The 14,883-nt window shown below is 48.6% G+C and overlaps 1 protein-coding gene across 5 annotated transcripts in view; it reads right to left on the reverse strand.

Annotated features, from left to right (window-relative positions):
• Positions 1–14,883, reverse strand: part of AMOTL1 (angiomotin like 1) — a 76,804-nt gene that overhangs the window by 26,693 nt on the left and 35,228 nt on the right. For all 5 annotated transcript variants that reach the window (XM_075491085.1, XM_075491084.1, XM_075491086.1 and 2 more), the window contains one exon: positions 2,794–3,082. In XM_075491085.1, coding sequence (XP_075347200.1) covers positions 2,794–3,082 — 289 coding nt within the window. The remainder of the gene's footprint in view (positions 1–2,793; positions 3,083–14,883) is intronic.

The following is a 14,883-nucleotide window of genomic DNA, read 5'->3' on the forward strand; positions in this document are numbered from 1 at the left end:
AGTTAGAGGCTATATTCAAGCTACCTCTCATTGCTCTCCTTGACCATTTAAGCAGATTGAGCTTCTCTCTCCTTGAAAGGAAAGTTTGGCTTATCAAAAATAATTTTTAAAGCACCTTCCTGAATCCTGAACTACATGATCCCAACCAGACACTGTGCTCAGCTGGGTGCCCCAACACCTCCCCTCTCCTGGGTGAGCCACTATCTGCAGGAGAAGATGCCTGCGCCAGAGAGCTCCTACCACAGCAAAGCAGGTTTGCCAACATGGCAGGGGGTTTCCACAGCCCGACAGTCCTGCCCAACGCTGTTGTTACCACAAGGGCTCTGCTCTGCCCGTTATCTGCCGTTGTTTCCCAAAACACATCACCACACAAGTCTTCTGCAGCCCCGGAGGCAAAGACTTGCTGCAGGAAAAGAAAGAACCTCCATCGGCACTGAACAAAATTAAAGGAGAGCAGAAGAACAGCCATAAATTGTGTCGGCGTTTCTCAGCAGCTCTGGGATTTCCTTCCCCTTCTTCTATGGAGGGAAAAAAAACAGTTCAGACGCTTCTCTGCCTGGTAGCTCCTAGAGCCAACCCACTCAAACAACCTACACACATGGCATGGGGAAGAGCCAGCCCAGCCTGGCAATTAAACTTCAGCAAAGTAACACTGCCCAACAAAACAACAAAAGCAAAAAAATAGAGAAAATCACACTTTGCTTTTGCAAAAAAAGCCCAAAATTAAACATGCACAACCCCTCTTCCCCTCCAACTCTTTTTAGGTAAGAAAACCAGACAACTTGTCAAACAGCATGGGCGTTAATCACCACCCTGTACCTCTGCAAAAAGTCTGTTCAGACACGACTGAGAATTTGCCAGCCCTCACGGCTGATCTGTTCATGTGAACACCCAGGGAGCCCTCCATGCCAAGCTGATTTTCCTAATTTCTTCTCCTATTCTGTAATGAATAAAAGTGATGGGAAGGTGGCCCTACCTAGAATAAAATTGTTATGCACAGACAAACAAGAAGTACTCCTCATGACCCTTCCACTTCCAATAAGAGGGAAGAGTTTTCACACCCAAAGGATGTAATTTAACTCAGTGTCACGTTTTCAGAGGTGATGCTCAGCTGAAACTGTGGGAACAGAGGAGGACCTGCCCTGTCCTTGTGTTCAAACACAGAAAAAAACAGCATGGGAGGGATACTGTGTGTTAAGGCTTTGGTTCAAGACATTTTCCTGAAGAAAGAATGTACTTGAGCATGTGTTTCGCTTTAATACTCCGCTTACATTCCCCCAGAGTCAATGGGACTTGAGTCCACGGTCTGTTGACTGAAGTGAGACTTCAGCCCATGCTTGAATACCTTTCTGTTGGTGTCTGATGCAATCGACTCGCAGGGCATCCAAGATAAAGACAGAGCCGTTTCCAAGAGTGTAAAAGGAAATCAGAATATTTTTAGGGCATCGCACTCAAATAACTTTTACTGAACAACGCAGCTTTTGTAAAATTAATAGCTGGAATATTTCTTTTTGCCCACGAAGGCCACAGGGAAGTCAGAGTTAAAATCTTTGCAGACGTCTTCACAAATAGTTAATGTTGCTGCAAAAATTTCTCAACTAAGTTTAGGAAATTCTGTGAATAAACTCAACTCATCTGGTTGCAGAGGAGGAGGCTGAAAAGACGACAGCAGCTACAAAACAACAGGTCTTTTTTCTAACCTGTTTGAACAGATTGTCACAGATTTTTCCCAAAGCTGATGCTGGGACATGGTCTCTCAGAGCTGCCTCTTCTCCTGTGATGGGTGTCTCCAAGAACACCCTGATCCCACACAGCACAGAAAAAATTGAGCTCCTATTTAGACTCCTAAATGCAGAGAGAAAAGACCTGCAGCCTAAGCCCATTTGTGCATAAGCGGTGGGAATACGTAAATGAAATAGCAGTGTAGAATCCTAAATAACTCATTTGGTCTGGGCCCTTGAGCCCCAAAGCCAACAGGTCTGGGGAGCATCTCTGCATTGCCTTCAGTGAGCTCTCATTTTTAAGCAATTTCTACTTTGTTTGATTTGACTCTTCATCTTGTCACCCCAGGCAGTGTGCAAGACATCGCTCTTCTCCACTGAAAACACCAGCTTGCATACAGAAAAGAGGGTGCAGGTTCTCTTTGCAAAAGGGTTGTCGAGCAAAACCTTTACCAAATGGTTCTTTCAGATAAGGGGGCAGTGCTTTTTGAACCAACATGTTCAAAGGTGGGTGTCTAACATCAGCTCTTAGAAACCCATCAAGCAGCCACTGAAAGCCTCTGAGACAACCAAGTTAACGCATTTCCAAATAACGGGCAACCCCACCGACAGCTGTTACACTTCCAAAGAGCATGGAGTGCCACGCGAGCATATTGTGGTGGACAAGACCACTCAGGGCAGATGTGGCTGTGCTCTTCAAATGCTTCTCACCCGCAGCTCTAGTGCCTGTGCAGATGGTGCAGGACCCAGCTGCACCAGGAGCAGACTCTGCCCATGGAAGACTTCCAGGGAAAGCTCTGGTGAGGCCACCACGGAAGGATGGAAGGGGAAAGTCCCCAGCTGAGAGACATGTGATGGGCTGCCCCATTTCGCCCTAAAGGCAGGGGAGCCCACAGGCCACGGGGCACAGGATTACACTTCTGGGAGACCACCATGGAGAAGTAATAGTTGGAGATGGCCGCTGGTGTGTGCCTGTTGCAGTGACATGACTATGAAGAACAGCTTGGGGGACCCAAATGAAGAAACACCAAGATGGTTGCCCTGCCCAGGCCCCATCCACCCCTCCACATACCTTCTGCAGCTTGTCCGCCTTCTCGTAGTACCCCTCCAGCTCCTGCCGTAACATGTGGTTCTCCTCGGAGAGCATCTCCACCATCTGCTGCGCCCGCTCCACGATGGCGAAGGCGTCGGGCGTCAGCTGCTGGCCCGGCGGCGTCGGTGTTGGCGGCTGGGCAGCAGTGGGGGCCGGCAGCGGGGGCAAGGTGCCCGGGAGCAGAGGGCCGCCGGCAGCGGTGGCCTGTGAGGACATGGGGCTGTGCTGCTGGGCCGGCGGCGGCGGGAAGGGCGGCTGGCATTGTCGGCTGCGGGGAAGCACACGCGGGGGAGGCGTTAGAACCGCGCGCCCTCGAAATGTATGCAGGAGCTTTTGCCTAATGACTGCATGGTTTATTAATAGGGTTATAACTGTACGGTCGTGATTCCAGACCTTAGTCACTCCTAAATACCAACAATCGCAGCAGGGACCGGGTAAATTGTCTCCTTGCCTGCTCTTGACAGTGATGTATACATCTGGCACGAACGGATAAAGGAAGCATTGACTCGCAAACGACATTTTTGCCTAGGTGCGCAGCTAATATTTCATCAGCCAGCCAGCCTCTCCCTGCCCCCCCTTGCCACAAACCCCACCGCCAAGAAGCGTAAGCCGGCGGGCTCGAAGGAAACAGAAGGGGTGCATTACTCACCCTTCGAACACCGCTCCCTGCCTGGAGCGAGACCGGCTGATCGGCCGAACTGGGAGGCGAAAGGAAGTGATGTGAGCGCAGCAGCATCCCCGAGCGGCTTTAGCAAGCGGCAAAGGGAAGGGCTGCTGCGGAGCTGCTGGAGACACAGCCCCGGTCAATCACGGCGAGCCACAAAAGCCATCTTCCAGTGCGAGACCTCATTGTGTCACTCCCTGACTAACGGCATCCATCACCTACCAGGCTTGTGTCAGGGAAGGATAAGAAGCGAGCTGTCGGCGGACCTGCTTGTGGGCTAGGCTTTCTGATGGTGGGTAGCTCTTTAATCCAGCCTAGTTACAATTTGCAATGGCTGGAGGATAACCCAGGTGGACGTCTTAGCAGTGAGGGAGACCCTGCGGCTGGTGGCCAGGCAGGACTGGAGTCCCTCACTTCTGTCCTGCATTTCAGCCCTGCAAGCTCGAGAAGGGAGACTGCCCCTCTTTCAAAAGGGGGAAATTCAGGCAGGGAGCAGCTCAAAGCTTGTCTGCACCGGACCCATCTCCATCCCTCCATCCACCACACAGGCAGCCTCGGAGCCTTGGCCAGGGTGAGCGGCCCCACGCAGAGCCTCGCTGTGCACAGGCTGAGCCACTCCTCAGCCCAGATGCCAAAGTTGTGAAATTTCTACAGAGCCCTTGTCTAAGAGACTGAACCCAGACCACACGGGACATCTGTGTCAGAGCCCAGTTTGGCTGGAAAATAAGCTGGCTGCTGGACCCCACCTGAGGTCTGCAATCAAGCACCTTCTGAAAGTTGTATTTTAGCTGAACCACAAGCTATTAGGCTTGCTGTAGCTATCATTGCCTTTATTTCTGTACCCTACACGAGGCAGGAGACCTAACGAGCAGATTTATTTACTCCATTTGGCCTCAAAGATCCATGAATGCTATTTTTTAGACAGACGATTTTGTGCTATATAAATACATAATAAATATGATTACCGGTCTTCAGCTCCCGAACGGCTTCATGAAACAGGGTTTTCAAAAGCTTTCCACGTTGGCCTAATTCTACTGACAATAACCCGCCACTGCCTTCAACTGCAGCAGAACAAGATGAAAAGTGAAGGCAATTAAAGCCCTGCCCTAAAAGCCAACAACACTGCTCTAACAAGCTTGCCCCCACCAAGCCACACAACAGCAAGAAAAACCAGCAATTCAGCCATACCTTCTGTCCAAACCAGAGGGAAAGCAAACAGGGCTCTGCAGCCCCCCAGACGCAGCACACACACAGCCCCGTCTCCCATCCCAGCTCTCGTGCTTTGCCCGGTGCATCCGCTGTGGCATGGAAAGGTATTGAAATGGAGCAAAGACCAGCAATGAGCCCATTCCCAAACACAAGCACACTGCTAACCTGCCCAGCAGCACAGATCCTGGTCCAGACTCAGCGTTCTTGGGAGGAAGATCCCAGCCAAGCTTCGTGCAGCAGGCACTGGGAAAGCCTGTGCTGAGCTCACTCTGGCCTCGAGACAGCTTTTACCTGCACAGCACAGACATACCCTAAGGCTGTGCCTCCCCTGGTAAATGAAACACCTATGGAGGCAGCTCAGGAGCACAGCAGAGGGGCCATTCCCCACGGGCAGCTCCCAGGGCCAGAAGGGTTTGCTCTCAGCCTCAGGCATGTTACTTCTCCAGCAGAGGTGCAGCTTAATGACTAAGGAGCTAATCATCTACTGAAAGCGGATAAAACTTTCCAAAGGACAGGAAGGCAGGGAGGTGCTGTATGACACTTTACACATGGCCAACAAAACATACAGTAATTCATAGAATCATAGACTGGTTTGGGTTGGAAGGGACCTTTAAAGATCATCTAGGCCAACCCCTCTGCCATGATCAGGAACATCTTTCACTACATCAGGTTCCTCAAAGCCCTTGCTCAAAGCTCAAAGTCCAACTTGACCTTGAACACTTCCAGGGATGGGGCATCCACAACTTCCCTGGGCAACCTGTTCCAGTGTCTCACCATCCTCATCATAAAAAAAAATTATTCCATATATCCAATCTAAACCTACCGTCTTTTAGTTTAAAACTGTTGCCTCTTGTTCTATCACCACAGACCCTGGTAAAAAGCCTCTCTCTCTTTCTCGTAAGCCCCCTTGAAGTACTGGAAGGCTGCTATAAGGTCTCCTCAGAACCTTCTCTTCTCCAGGCTGAACAACGCCAACTCTCTCAGCCTTTCCTCATAGGAGAGGTGTTCCATCCCTTGGATCATTTTCGTGGCCCCCCTCTGGACCCGCTCCAACAGGTCCATGCCCTTCTTGTGCCAAGGGCTCCAGAGCTGGACGCAGTACTGCAGGTGGGGTCTTACCAGAGCAGAGGGGCAGAATCACCTCCCTCGACCTGCTGGCCACGCTGCTTTTGCTGCAGCCCAGGATATGCTGGCTTTCTGGGCTGTGAGTGCACGTTGTCAGCTCATGTCCAGCTTTTCACCCACCAGTACCCTCAAGTCCTTCTTGGCAGGGCTGCTCTCAATCACTTCATCCTCCAGTCTGTACTGATATTGGGGATTGCCCTGACCCAGGTGCAGGACCTTGCACGTGGCCTTGCTGAACTTCATGAGGTTCGCATGGGACCACCTCTCTAGCCTGTTAAGGTTCCTCTGGATGGCATCCCTTCCCTCAAGCAAATCAACTCCACCACTCAGCTTGGTATCATCTGCAAACTTGCTAAGGGTGCACTCAACCTCACTGTCTATGTCACTGATGAAGTGACATAGAATGTGACAAAGTGACTGAAGAAGACATTAAATAGTATTGGTCCCAGTAACAACCCTTGAGGGACACCATTCGTTACTGGTTTCACTTGGACATTGAGCCATTGACTGTAACTCTTTGGATACGGCCATCCAGCCAAGTCTTTATCCATCTAACAGTCCATCCATTAAACCCATAATTTGCCCATTTAGAGGCAAGGATGTTGTGGAGGACCATATCAAAGGCCTTACATCTAGCCAGATGACATCCGTAGCTCTTTCCTTATCCACTGATGCAGTCACTCCATCGTAGAAGGCCCCTAGATTAGTCAGGCTTGATTTGCCCTTGGTGAAGCCATGTTGGTTGTCTCTAATCCCCTCTCTCTCTTCCATATGTTTTGACATAGCTCCCAGAAGGAACATTGCGAAGTTTTAAATGTCATGGCTGGTGAAGGTTCTGCCTGTGCTGGCCCCACTCATCCATCCCTGTGCCCGCACAGCACACACCACAGCAGAAACGCGACAGCACGGAGGAACAGGAAAAAGGAAACTGCAGCAGCTACGCAAAAACACCCCTTAAAAACAGCAAAAACACCCGCAAAAAAACATTGCACTCTGCTAGAGGCGAGGATGCTACCGCAGCCCTTTCCTCTGTGCTGACTGCAGTGATTTGCTGTGGTGCTCGACATCGCCTTAGCAGGACGGGGGGCATTCCAACAAGGAGTGTATCATTTTAATTCAGGATGTTAGGCTGCCTTGCTCTCTTGCATTTGTCATCAGAAAGGAAAGGAGCATGCACCCCACCCCCAAGCTGACTTTCTGGCTGGTGTATCTGCACTGTCTGAGCACACAGACAGTGCTCAGCAAAGCCCAGGGCTGCCAAAAGAAGCAGTCACGACTTCCCCTGAAATCCCCTTAAAGCGGTGGGCCCAAGGTAGCCTCAGAGCTCCCGGACACCAGCACTGGGTTAAGATGCTGCTCCCTGCTCACTTGCCTTTGGAGTTTACTGCCTCTCCAGCCTCACCACTTCTGCCTGCTGCTGGGACCTCACGGCAGGATGCCCTGGGGGGTCACACTGACCTCGGGGGCTCATTTTACCTTCCTGAGACCAAAACCACGTCTCTTAGCAGTACCTGGCGATCCAAGGCCGTGCAAGCGCGTGAGCCCAGCGAGCCCTGTGCTGAGTTGCTTGGCAAATTGCAAGGACAGCCCGCCACGGGCACAGCTCTCACACCATCCCCACAGTGCCCCTTTCTTTTGGTGCCCCAGTGTGTAAATCCCAACAAGGGACCCCAAGCCTATCGTGGGACTGGAATATTTTTTTGTTCAAAAACCTGAACGATAATAAATATCATGAGTGGTGGAGCAATGCATGTCACTCATGATGAAAAGATGCTCCACAAGCGTGCGCAAACGCAGCCAAGCACGCAGCACCTCCTCTGCACAGCTGACAGCCAGTCTATACTCGCACTTTTTACCACAGCAATTAATTGAGCTAAATGTGAGTTTGTTTGTCTTTACCAAAATAAAGGCCACAGCTGATTTTATGCAAGTAAAAGCCCAGCTGTCTGGACACAGTTATACCACTACAAAGACACAGATTTGCTGCAGGTACAGATTTTCTCACTTCTTTATGGGAACAGCTTAGAGTAATATAATTAAATTGATCTCTGAATCTAAACCAGTGGAGATACAGCAATTTCTCCTTTTAATAATCAAGTAGTACATTCTTTGGTCATAGACACACCCTTTAAACACTTGCAGGAACTCCTGACACTGTACTTTTGGGAAATCGCAACCTCCCATCAATTTAACCTTTTCACATGCACTTTGGTCTGTCTAGCTTTACGCGACAGAGGGAGGAGAACTCCCCAGGATCTCCATTTTCTTGAACTACAATCTGCTTGTTGAACTACTAAAGATTTTCACCCTGTAGCAGCAGCCAGGCAATAGCTAGGGCCACAGGAGAGATTCTCCAAAGTGTTTTCCAGCTTGGAAACAAAACCAGCAAAACTGACATTACATCTCTTGAAGTGCATCTGTTTAACATAATGAACACATTTCTGACTTTCCTTTTACTTGCTTAATCTGTCCCAATTTAATTCTGACTAAGCCTACTGCAAAATCTCTAAGTGTATGTGCAATAAAATCAGCACAGAGATTCATACTAACATTTCTAGAAATAGGAGAGTTATAACACCAGCTTAGTTCACATCCAACTGATCACGTAAAGCTCCAAAGAAACGAAGCAATCAGGATTATCGTGAGCTCCTTCGGACTTAGTAAAGAATGACATTCTCAAAATGCTTCTACTGTATTTTAAACATTGATCTTACTCTGCATTAGAGCAGGTTAAAGTCTTCCAGCCAAACACGTTTTCATCAAAAATCATCCTTCTTAAAAGCATGAAACTGTGGAACATTATGAGTTTTGGATCTCTCTGCAACACTGCAGCTACATTGCTGTTGAAAATATATTTTTTTATTGACACTATTGTAGAAGTAGGGCTCCTATATACTTCTGCAATGCAATGCAAAGAAGAAAAAAAAGAAGAAACTAAGGAAACCAGCTTTTAGAATAGGAAGCACCATGCAGGCAGGGAGCCTTTCAAGAGCTACCATGCTAGGGTCACCAGACTGCACTCTCTCTTTTAAGTGATGTATAGCTTGCAATATATGCAATAGCTTGCTATATATAGCTTGCAACACAGTGTCTTCAGCAAAATACTTGACCATGGACCTCACTTTCATGAGAAACCCCTCAGAATTCAGCAAGACCACCCAAGCCCCCAAATTTTGGCATGGTCTTAATACACCTCTTATATTGGAACGCCTGGGAGCAAGAGTGACCAACACAGAGGAATTTTGGAGGGAATCTGTAGCTGTATGTAGGAATAAGAAACCCTGAATGGACAATTAATGGTGAAGTCCACTTGCTGTTGACCACCAGGAAATCGTAAATACAGAAGAGCTATTGCTCAATAAAGCAGGGCAGTATAAGGAAGTAATGAAATGAAGATGCCTGTAAATGTTCTGGAAAGGAAAGTTCACCACTGCCCTGCTAGAGGTACAGTGCAGGTCTCTTCTATGTAGGGATGAAGAGTGGCCAGTTGAGGAAGGACTTTGTTTCCAGCATACCATCGCATTTACATTCATAATTAAAATGCCCTCCTCTAACCTATTTAACTCATCTTTCTCTGCATGCTCTGCCTTCCTTTGCCTCTACGGCAGACTGCCCTACTTCATCTCTCGAAGACTCTCCAAAGGGACTACATCTCACAACTTCACACATCTACTGTGGATATGCTCCAGCTGAGTCAGCAAAGAGAAAGAGGCATTTCTGGGGTGCGGATCTTTGAACCTGCCTTAGGCTTCTACCTTACAATGAGAGTAACAAGTGTGTGAAAGGTGCTTATTCCTGCCCATTGACCAGGAGCCTTGAGTCTGGATACTAACCTCACGCCCAGGTGTCTACCTGACTTCAGCTATGATTTCTGCAGTCATGAAGCAGACTTCAAATGCTATTCTTTGTAGCTGTGAATAACACAGAGGAATCAGTGTTGTCACCATGTGGGAAAAAATACAAGATCCTGGGAAAGTCAGTAAGCACAGTCATGGTGCAAGGAAACACAGTTATAGACCCATCATTAAATGCTGATACAGCCAGAAATGGGAGGAGGCTTTCCATAGCCAAGACGTAGCCCTCATGGTATCCTCTGGCTTACGGAATCAGCAAGAGTTGCAGCACCTTGTAAAGACAAAGGTTTATTTCAAAAACCATTTTGCAGACTTGGACTCACATCTCCAGAATTCACTGTTTTCTTAGTGATGTTTGTTAGTGCTGGAAAGACTTGGCCTGGCTTCTTCAGGGGTGATTCCGTCAAGATTTGCAGGGCAAAATTATCATCTGAAGAAACACACGCTGTATTAAACATATCCCCCGTAGTTAGGAGAGGGACAGGATATTGTATTTCTTCACAGGGATCCACACTCAGAATAAATACTCTTTCTACAGCTCAGCTGATTGTCAGCAAAGTAAAAGGTGCCTTCCTCAACCTCTGCACTCCCAGAGGAACCGACTGGGATAACAACACAGAAGTGTAAGGATAAATGACATGGCCATCACCCAAGCTGTGGGAATGGCTTAATTTCTCTTCCATTTATTTTAATGAAAGGCAGATTAGACCAGAGGGAGAGGATACAAAGCTCTTCTGCAGGGGTGCCAGCATCCACGTCAGCTGGAAGCACAGCCTCCAACCCACGCTCACGCTTGGGCTAGCCTCGCAGAGAAATGCCAGCAGAAGTCAGCTTGGGTGTGACATCCCTTGGCTTGGCCATGCTGCCAGCATGCCCGCCTGCCTGGGGTGTCTCGGGGAGGAAAAGGAGCTCCTTGTAGTCCCCTCAGCAGCTACAGACATGTGGTTGAATGAGTAAATATCAACAGGTTGTCTGAAAACAGCAGTGGGGGGGGGAGGGGTGTTAATACACAAATAACCAGAGAAGCCACAGACTATTATGGCAGTTAAATATAGGCTTCTGCATCCAGGCAGGGTGGAATTTTATGAAGCACATTAAAAAATGGGATATCTTTAAAAACAGCCCAGATTTATTCTTCAGTTGCATGCCATCTTTTAAAATGCATGGATTAAATCAGAATTAAAAGGTGCCTGCATGATTGACTTCTGCATGTAGTCACAAATGAAGTCCGCTTAACAAGCAGCAGTGTTTCCAGTTCAAGGCTTCATTTGCATTATACATGCTTTTTATTAATGGTGCAAAGAAAGAAAACATTCTGGATAAAAGACACCAGGATCTGACAAGGGCCACTGAGAGCAATGAAGAGGATTCATTGCATTGAGTGATCTGGATCACTGCTTAAGCAGGGCAGGGAGAAACAATACGGACTTGAGCCGGTCCAAGTTCATCCACCCAGGAATAAATACAGCAAGCTACAGTAAAAGGGTGGGAAATCCTATCCTGGGCTGTGACTACCCTCACATGTCTGACCGGATAACAAGCTGGATGGGGAGCTCCCAGGGTGCCAACGTCTGAAACGGCAAGTGTTAATGAGCTACGAAAACAAGGAACATTGAGTCGCATTGCAAAGGTGATATTGTATCTGATTAGCCTCTGGTTCAGCTGGTACTGCACCAGTGTCTAGGTCAGCTTTCCACAGTGAAAAAGGGGTTTTTGACAACAGTGAAATAATTACGGGGCTCCAGGCTCCATCTGTTAAATGCATTAAAGGACTGATAGCACAGGGCTCCTCACTGTATCTGACAAAGATACTGCAAAATCCCAACTGGTAACTAGAAAATACAGGCTAACACTAAGATGCAGATCTGTGCCAGAGATGGCAATTAGCTAGTGGAACAAGTCTGTAAAGGCCGTGATGGATTCTCCAGACGGAGAGTGTTATAATCACCAGGACTGAATGTTTCGCAAACTGGAATTAATGCACGGCGTTGTGCAAAAGACTAAACTAGATTATTTCCAAGCCCTTTTACTGGACAAGCTGCCACTCTCTGAACATGTGCCTAAGGAAAGTTAGCAAAGACACCATTCAGGAAGAGCTGCACATCTAGGAAAGGAAAGGTTTTCTAAAGATTATTACACTTGGCCAGCTTAAAGCATTCAGAAGTTGTGAGTCAGGGCCATGGAACAAATATCGGTTCCTTTTTATTTGCCTTCTGTTCTTTTGGCCTTTTAAGCTTCAGGGTTCAAGCTCTGCTCTGTAATCATGATGTCCATAAAGCAGAGGTCACCAAGTCTAATTTATATAAATGCTGAGATTACCGCAGCGTCATATGATGCTTCAGGACAATACCAAAAATCTTGAGATTTACAGTAAAGTTATGAGATTTCACCATGGTGATTATAAAGGCAACGCTCCCTTTAAAACCAGCCATGTGCAAAAAAAAAAGCCAAATGAAAAAAGCAAGTTAAGCAGCAGCTGCAGTTATCCCATCTCCTTCAAGAGCTCCCTGCCAGCATTTGCGGGTTTCCAGCCACATTTCCCTCATCACAGAAGGACTAGAGGGGGGGAGTAGGGGATGGATGACCCTACAGGTCTTTTCCATCCCTGGTATGTGTGGGTGCTTCCTCTGGACCGATGCAGCTCCGTGCTTCTCTCTTTTCTGGAAGGCAGAAACCTTTTGCACAGTCCTTGTCCAGAGGATGCCAGGATGGATGGGCTGGGGAACAGATATGGCCAGGATAGATGGAAGGAGATGCTGGGATATATGAGATTCCCATCTGACCACAGGCAAAGCTCTGTTTCCATTAGCTTCTTTCCCAGGCCCTCCTGATGAGATGAAAGCTGGAATTTCTCACCTCGCTTGTTCCTCTAACAGAAAAAAACAGCCTCTCCAAACCCTACTCTTCCATTAACCTTATGAAACCAGGTAGTCCCCTACCTCGACCTCTCTTATAAAGGTCCTCCATCCCAGCCAGATGGCTGGCTGTGAGCCTCCCCAGAGCCCAGGTAAGGGGGGGAAGCGGTGAGCAAGAGCAGAGGCACAGGAAGGTTTGCGCTTGGGAGCAACCCAGCAGTGTGACACAGCCCCCGGCTCTGCTCCAGCAGAGCTCAGGGGCTGCCACCCAGACAAGTCCTCTAGCAGAGATGGGGCTGACGTCCCAGGACAGGTAACCTGCCTTAACCCTCTCCATAGAGAGGAATATTTAGGGCAGAGGCCATTTTGTGAAATGCCATTTTAACCATGCTCATTCCAGACCTGGGCAAGCCCATCCTGTGACGCAGCCCAAGATGTGTGCAGGGATGCACCAGAGCACAGCTGCTGCAGACAGAGAAATGGCAAGTGATGAGCACGCTGGGATTACTGCCATTTCCTAAAGGCTTTTGTCACCCAAATCTTCCCAGGTAAAAGGGCCGTGAGGGGATCCTGCAGCCCGTGGGGCCAGTTATAAGTTGGGATATGGCACAGGAGAAGAAACCAAACCAGTTCATACCAATTAAGAACAAGTCTGGGTAATGGCAACAGTGAATATTTCAGTGCGCCCAAGCAAAGGTTGACATTCCTGTATCGAAAAATACCACAGAAAAAAGCCCGAGATGTGGATGAAGACCACTGCTTGCCAACATCTCCTGCACAGCCAAACATCCCCCCAGCCGCTGGCGCTGTGCAAAGCAACAGCACAAGATACAGTCTGCACATGAGCAACTGTCCTGCTAGTGCTAATTACTGCCTAAAATGTATCCGGCAGGAACACATAGGCAGGAAACATCCCCCCAAAATCCAGGCACTGTATGAAAGGAGCTAAGAAGGACCTGAACTTGCTGAACTTTCTTGCTGAACTGCAAGAAAGACACCACCCAAGATTTTTTAATGTCTGCAAACTGCAGCGGCTCTGCTCTGCCACGCTGCCAGTCCTCTGCTGCACAACACATCCCGCCGCTGCCCCTGAACCTGCCAGGAGGGACATTTCTCCACCACCATGCAAAGAAAACAGCACACAGGGGTAGCAGGCATCTCCTCTGCAGCGTGATTTGGGGGTTAAACCATGCTGCCTTACTGGGAAAGAGCAGTAACCACCATCACGAGCCAGCAGGTTTCTCCCCACAACTGCTGGGGTGATCCAACAGCACCTTGGGATAAGGCTGGGGGCTGGCCCATGCTGCCTGTGTAGAAAGCTGCACTGAAATCAAGGGGTTTCTCAGCATTAACCTTGCTCATCAGGCACCTGGACAAGGTTTTGAAACTGGTTCCAAAGGGTTTCCCACTCAACACCAGTGCCGTTCCCAGTTAGCTGCAGCAGTGCATGCAGTGCCCAGGTCCGCTTGCTTACACGGCCTCAGCAGAACAGACTCTGTGGGTACTGAATCAGCATTTTCCAAGAGTAATAAAAAAAACCAAACCAACTCCTTTTCTGTAGGGATAAATCTGCTTGGTGCCGGAGATGTTTGTTAGCACCGTGAATGGCTGCAGCAGAGCACGGCTCCAGCTCGACCCCGTTGCCCTCGAGTTCATATAGCTGTTTCTTAGCATAAACAGAGATTTTTGCTGAGCTTTTAAAAAATATCATCTCGCTCTGAAAAAATTGCACAAACTCCGCACAGTGGTAGGGTGGTAATCAAAACACGTGTAGCTGGAGGAAGGTCAGCCGCGCTCAGCGCGGGCCCTCCACTTGTCACAACTGCCCTGCAACATTCATCAAAGCCACGCTCCGAGTTCCTCCCCGTCTGACACAAACCCCACCACTTTTGCAAACTCAGAAAGGCAGAGCATTCATCCCCTGATTTCATGCCTTACAAATTTTGGAAAGGAAGAGCCAGGTCAGCTGCACCATCTTTTCTCCATGCCTGCGCTGTGGAAAAGTAAGTGCATGCAACTTAAGTCGACGCCAACAAAACTTTTGGGGATTTTGGGGTCAGAAAAGACCTAATGAGCAGCTTGCAACATGAAAACCACCCACAATCACACCAGACAACACCAGCCTTCCAAATCCAGCAAGATACTGTCTGGGCAGTCAAAGAGACAGGGATGAAACAGAGAAACACCTGTATTTCGGTACAGCAAGGAAAAGGGAGCCCTCAAGGCATGGGCTCGCCTCTGAAGGCAGCAAACCTGCCTGGGTGCTGGGCAGGACCTGTGCCGCTTGTGGGGATCAGCTTGCAATGAGTAAACGCTCCGAATTATTTTTAATGTGATTGGAATAAACCCGTACTCACGGGGA

Source organism: Mycteria americana, chromosome 1 (genome assembly GCF_035582795.1).
Source record: "Mycteria americana isolate JAX WOST 10 ecotype Jacksonville Zoo and Gardens chromosome 1, USCA_MyAme_1.0, whole genome shotgun sequence".
NCBI lineage: Eukaryota > Metazoa > Chordata > Aves > Ciconiiformes > Ciconiidae > Mycteria > Mycteria americana.